We start from the raw sequence: 5,002 nt of genomic DNA, 5'->3' as shown, positions 1-5,002 counted from the left end.
GCTCCGCCCCTGCACCCCGCTCCCCCCCTCCTCCCCATCACTCCTTCCTGGCCACAGCCAGATTCCAGCCCAAACTCGGCTGGGCCTGGCGAGAGGGAGTAGTCTTGTTCTGTGTCAGTCTCCAGCTGGCCTTGCCCGGTGCCTGTTTGAAGAGCACCCCTGTTTTGGTCACCAAGCTCTGTGGCCCTTGGGAGGAGCTAGGAAAGCTGTGCTCAGCGCTCTCCCCCACCCCAACCCATGGGCCTGGCCACCCTGGACAGTCTGCTCCCTGCTCCTCCCCCACAGTGTGGCTGGCTACCCAGAACCACAGCACCCTGGTGACAGAGCGCAGTGCTGTGCCCTTCCTGCCTGTCAACCCTGAGTACTCAGCCACGCGGAACCAGGTAAGGAGGCTTGGTTGGGGCCTGGGGCCGCTTCTGCCCTTCCCGGGGTCGCTGGCTCTGTGGACCTGCCTTCCTCACCAGCTGTTGTCTGGGCCTGGGCCCGGGCCTGCTCTCCTCCACCCCTGCCCAAGGCCTCCCTTGGCCCGGCTGGCACTGCGACTTGGGCGTGGGGAAGAAGCTGTTCTTTTGAGCACTTGGTGAGCAGCTTCGGGGGTGGGTTGCCGCCTCTTCCTGTGAGCTCCCCTAGGCACCCTGACCCTGTGCCATCCCTCACCCCCTGCCCTGGCCAGGAGAGCCGGCTGGGAGTTTTGGCTGTGGCTAAAGCGGGCAGCTGATGGCAGGTAGCAGCGGCCCCGTCATGCCAGCCGGCTCTTTCTGCCTCACAGGGGCGTCAGAAGTTGGCCCGCTTTAATGCCCGAGAGTTTGCCACCTTGATCATCGACATTCTCAGCGAGGCCAAGCGGAGACAGCAGGGCAAGAGCCTGAGCAGCCCCACAGGTGGGGAGGGCGAGGGTGGAGCTGTGGGGGACGGGCACGGCTCCAGGATATTCTCTTTCATGGCTCCCTTTCGGGGGTTGCCTGATAGACGGGTGGTGTGGCTGAGCCCTGAGTGACAGGCCTGTGCCCTCAGACAACCTCGAGCTGTCTGTGCGGAGCCAGAGTGACCTCGACGACCAGCACGACTACGACAGCGTGGCCTCGGACGAGGACACCGACCAGGAGCCTCTGCGCAGCGCCGGTGCCACGCGGAACAACCGTGCTCGGGTCTGAGCGCAGCCCCTCCCCGGCCTCCATCGGCCCAGCTCTATCCTCTTGTCGCCCAGGGCCTCGGGGACGAGTGGGCTGGTCACAGCTTGGAGAGCAGCCCTCCGTCCCCGTCCCTGGCGGCTGACCGGCTTGTCTCACCTCGCAGAGCATGGATTCCTCAGACCTGTCCGATGGGGCCGTGACGCTGCAGGAGTACCTGGAGCTAAAGAAGGCCCTGGCCACCTCCGAGGCCAAGGTGCAGCAGCTCATGAAGGTCAACAGTAGCTTGAGTGACGAGCTCCGGAGGCTGCAGAGGGAGGTGAGGGGCGTGGGGCTTCCAGTGGGGAGGTGGGGGTGCTGCCTGGACCCTCTGGAGTTTCTGACACCCCTCCACTCTCAGATCCACAAGCTGCAGGCGGAGAACTTGCAGATCCGGCAGCCGCCAGGGCCGGTGCCCACGCCCTCCCTCCCCAGTGAACGGGCAGAACACTCATCCATGGGGCCTGGTGGGAGTGCCCACCGCAGAGACCGCCAGGCCTTCTCCATGTATGAACCAGGCTCGGCCCTGAAGCCCTTTGGGGGCCCCCCTGGGGACGAGCTCGCCACCCGGCTGCAGCCTTTCCACAGCACTGTGAGTTGCCGGCTCAAGGTGGTGGGGACGCAGGGCTGATCCATCACAGGGCCCCCGTGACACCCACTGTGCTAACCCCCAGGAGCTGGAGGATGACGCCATCTATTCCGTGCACGGCCCTGCCGGCCTTTACCGGGTAAGCAGGGCCGGGGCAAGTGGGTCCGTGTCTGCAAATAGGCTCTGAGCCCCAGTGGGTGCCAGGCTTTGTGCTGGAGGCTGGGCACAGGCTGAGGAGACACACACGGTTCCCACCCTCCGTGCAGGGAAGCTGGGAGGTGGGTCACAGGAGGAGGAGAGACTGACTCCAGCCCTCCTGGGTTTTAGATCCGGAAGGGGGTTTCAGCCTCAGCTGTGCCCTTCACTCCCCCCTCCCCACTGCTGTCGTGCTCCCAGGAAGGAAGCCGCCACACGGTAACGTGTCCCCCCCTGTGCCTACGGGACGGCTGCAGGGATGTGGGCGGGTGGGGCTGTGAATTTCTCTCACCTCCCGCCCTGTCCTGCGTCCTCCAGAGCAAACTTTCCCGCCACGGCAGCGGTGCCGACAGTGACTATGAAAACACGCAAAGTGGGGACCCCCTGCTTGGGTGAGGCCCCCGGCAGAGGGAGGTCAGGTGGGCCCTGGAGTGGCTGAGGGCACAGGCAAGAGGCCTCCTGGCTAGAACGTGTCTCTATCCCTGCGCCCCAGACTGGAAGGGAAGAGGTTTCTAGAGCTGGGCAAGGAGGAGGACTTCCACCCAGAGCTGGAAAGCCTGGATGGAGACCTGGACCCCGGGCTTCCCAGCACAGAGGACGTCATCCTGAAGACGGAGCAGGTCACCAAGAACATTCAGGAATTGTTGCGGGCTGCCCAGGAGTTCAAGCATGACAGGTATGGGGTGGGGCTCCAGCCCCTATGGCCTGTGGGTGTGCAGAGGCCAAGAGAGGGGCCAGTGTTCCAGTCCTGGAACCCTCCCCTGAGAGCCCCCTAATGCCTACCCTCCCCCCACAGCTTTGTGCCCTGTTCAGAGAAGATCCATTTGGCTGTGACTGAGATGGCCTCTCTCTTCCCAAAGGTACAGGGCCAGAGAGGAGCAGGACTGGGAGGGCCTCAGGGTGGGGCAGGTGTGGACATCCCGGGCCCTGACCAGTACTCACGGCTTGAAGCCTCAGGCCCCTCTCTCTCCTCCCTCCCTCCAGAGACCAGCCCTGGAGCCTGTGCGCAGCTCCCTGCGGCTGCTCAACGCCAGCGCCTACCGGCTGCAGAGCGAGTGCCGGAAGACAGTGCCTCCGGAGCCCGGAGCTCCTGTGGACTTCCAGCTGCTGACTCAGCAGGTGATCCAGTGCGCCTATGACATCGCCAAGGCTGCCAAGCAGCTGGTCACCATCACCACCCGAGAGAAGAAGCAGTGACCACTCTCCCTACACCCTCACCTACACCCTGGGACCTCACTGGCCATGGGAGATGGGCCACTCCAGACACTAATCCCCACCCCAGCCAAGTGCCCTTAGTGCTGCCACTCTCCCCTGGCAGCCAGGCACCCTGGTGCCCGCCCCCCTCCAGCCCCCAAGGATGGGGAGGTGGGGTGGCAGGAGCTCCTGTCCCCCACATTCCACGTACCTCCCCCTGTACATAGCGTCCCCTCCCCTCCTAGCCTGCAGGGGCCTGTAAGGCATCACTCCCAGCCCCTTGCCCTCCAGGGCACCCTCTGCAGGGCGTCTGGTGGGGACACTCCAAGTGGGGCGGTTCCCCTCACATGCATCCAACCCCCATGAGCCAGTTCAGCCCTGTTGGGGGCTGAGTGGGGGCACCCCCTCCTTTGTACATAATCTCTGTGGATGTCCCCATCCTGTAGCCACCAGCCCCCATGCTGCTCTCCTTCAATGCCAAACGGCCCCACCTGTGTCCCGGGGTCCCCAGCAGCAAACACTGGAAATCTTTTTCTTCTTTTCTCTTTCCAACCCTTAATTTTAACGTCGTGGTAACTAAGTGTCCCTGCGTGTGAGTGTATGGGGCGGCAGTGCCGTTCCAGAGGCCTGGTCCATACGGAGTTTTGTGAGGGTGAGGGGACCAGTGTGGGGGGTCAGCCCCTCTCACCACCCTGGGGCCAGGGACTGCCAGAGTAACCAACTGGGGTCCTGCCCACTGCCTCCCCTCATCACTCCCACCACTCGTACCCCTTTCTCTATAAACTTAAAATGAAAACCACTTCCCTCCATCTGCCCTCCCTTTCCCTGTGGAGGGGGAGTGTGCTGGCTGGGGCAGAGAACTGAGCGCCTGAGCCTGGGGCTGGCTCCCCAGGGTCCCCGACTCAGCCAAGAGGCCCCTCCCTACAACCTCTGAGAGGCTAGCCCCTGTGCCTGCGGTGTCTGGGGACCTGGACCTGGGCCGCAGCCTGGGAGGCTGGAGAGGCAGATGGCCATACCCACCAGCTCCTCTCCTGTCCTGCCTCTGCCCCAGGGCCAGGCTCTACCTGTATGGTGGTGGGTGGGCTGACTGTCAAGATGTGTATCATGTACATTTGTATCAAAAATAAATAAGTGATCATGTGCTGTTTCTGATGCTGAGACTTGAGGGGAGGGTTTGGGAGGGGCAAATATGAAAGGGAGAACTGTCAGGAGTGAAGCAAGTGAACACAGCGCCTCCGCACTGAGGGAGCCGGGGGCTAACGTGCAGTAAGTACCACCACCGTCCCCCTCACAGTGGGAGGGTGCCCTCCTCACACCCTGCCTCTAAGGCCCGTTGGCAGCGCCCAATTTTATAAACTCCCTGCCTCACACAACCTAAATGGCCTAGGACAGTGTCATGGGTGGGAGTATGTCTCTATAGCAGATGTACAAACTCAATGCAAGATTCTACTAAAATAATTTAGTTAAAAATACAGAGGGTTTTGGCAAAGGAGTCTACAACAGCTCCTTTTTCTTCCTTGGGCCACCTTTCCCCACGAACACCACATTAAAGAACTAACCCTTCTGCAAATGCTCCATCCGGCCACCAGAGGGCGGCCCTGCGCGTGGTCCACGTGGCAGAGGTCGCGGCCTCCCCGGGAGAGGAGGGGCAAAACCTGCCACAGTGGCAGGGCCGGGGCAGGTCAGTCGGAGCTGTCCCCATCTGGGCCGCTGTCCTGCGTGGGTGGGAGGAGGGGTCTCCGGCGTGAGCGCTTGACCCGGCGCGGGGGCATCAGCAGCCGCCTCTTCAGCACGGCTACGGGCAGGGTGGGAAGCAGTCAGGGGCAGGGACGCCATGGGGGCGGGGCTCGGGATG

General features: G+C 63.0%; 2 protein-coding genes across 4 annotated transcripts in view; one reads left to right on the top strand and one right to left on the bottom strand.

Moving 5' to 3' along the window:
• The window catches only part of GIT1 (G protein-coupled receptor kinase interacting ArfGAP 1), a 9,628-nt gene extending 5,340 nt beyond the window's left edge, over window positions 1-4,288 (top strand). For both annotated transcript variants that reach the window (XM_006768063.2, XM_006768064.2), the window contains 11 exons: window positions 286-383; window positions 770-881; window positions 1,015-1,148; window positions 1,297-1,449; window positions 1,531-1,761; window positions 1,844-1,897; window positions 2,086-2,172; window positions 2,272-2,345; window positions 2,447-2,629; window positions 2,750-2,813; window positions 2,938-4,288. In XM_006768063.2, the coding sequence (XP_006768126.1) occupies window positions 286-383; window positions 770-881; window positions 1,015-1,148; window positions 1,297-1,449; window positions 1,531-1,761; window positions 1,844-1,897; window positions 2,086-2,172; window positions 2,272-2,345; window positions 2,447-2,629; window positions 2,750-2,813; window positions 2,938-3,150 (1,403 nt within the window). In that variant the 3' untranslated portion in view covers window positions 3,151-4,288. The remainder of the gene's footprint in view (window positions 1-285; window positions 384-769; window positions 882-1,014; window positions 1,149-1,296; window positions 1,450-1,530; window positions 1,762-1,843; window positions 1,898-2,085; window positions 2,173-2,271; window positions 2,346-2,446; window positions 2,630-2,749; window positions 2,814-2,937) is intronic.
• A 298-nt stretch (window positions 4,289-4,586) lies between these two features.
• TP53I13 (tumor protein p53 inducible protein 13) overlaps window positions 4,587-5,002 on the bottom strand; it is a 3,881-nt gene continuing 3,465 nt past the window's right edge. Inside the window, exon 7 of one of the 2 annotated variants that reach the window (XM_006768062.2) lies at window positions 4,587-4,962. In XM_006768062.2, the coding sequence (XP_006768125.1) occupies window positions 4,830-4,962 (133 nt within the window). In that variant the 3' untranslated portion in view covers window positions 4,587-4,829. The remainder of the gene's footprint in view (window positions 4,963-5,002) is intronic. The other variant, XM_015566754.1, reaches the window with a different exon arrangement.

Source organism: Myotis davidii, unplaced genomic scaffold (assembly GCF_000327345.1).
Source record: "Myotis davidii unplaced genomic scaffold, ASM32734v1 scaffold363, whole genome shotgun sequence".
NCBI classification, from domain to species: Eukaryota; Metazoa; Chordata; class Mammalia; order Chiroptera; family Vespertilionidae; genus Myotis; species Myotis davidii.
Note: the sequence above shows the minus strand (reverse complement) of the source record. Positions and strands in the feature narration are given on the sequence as shown.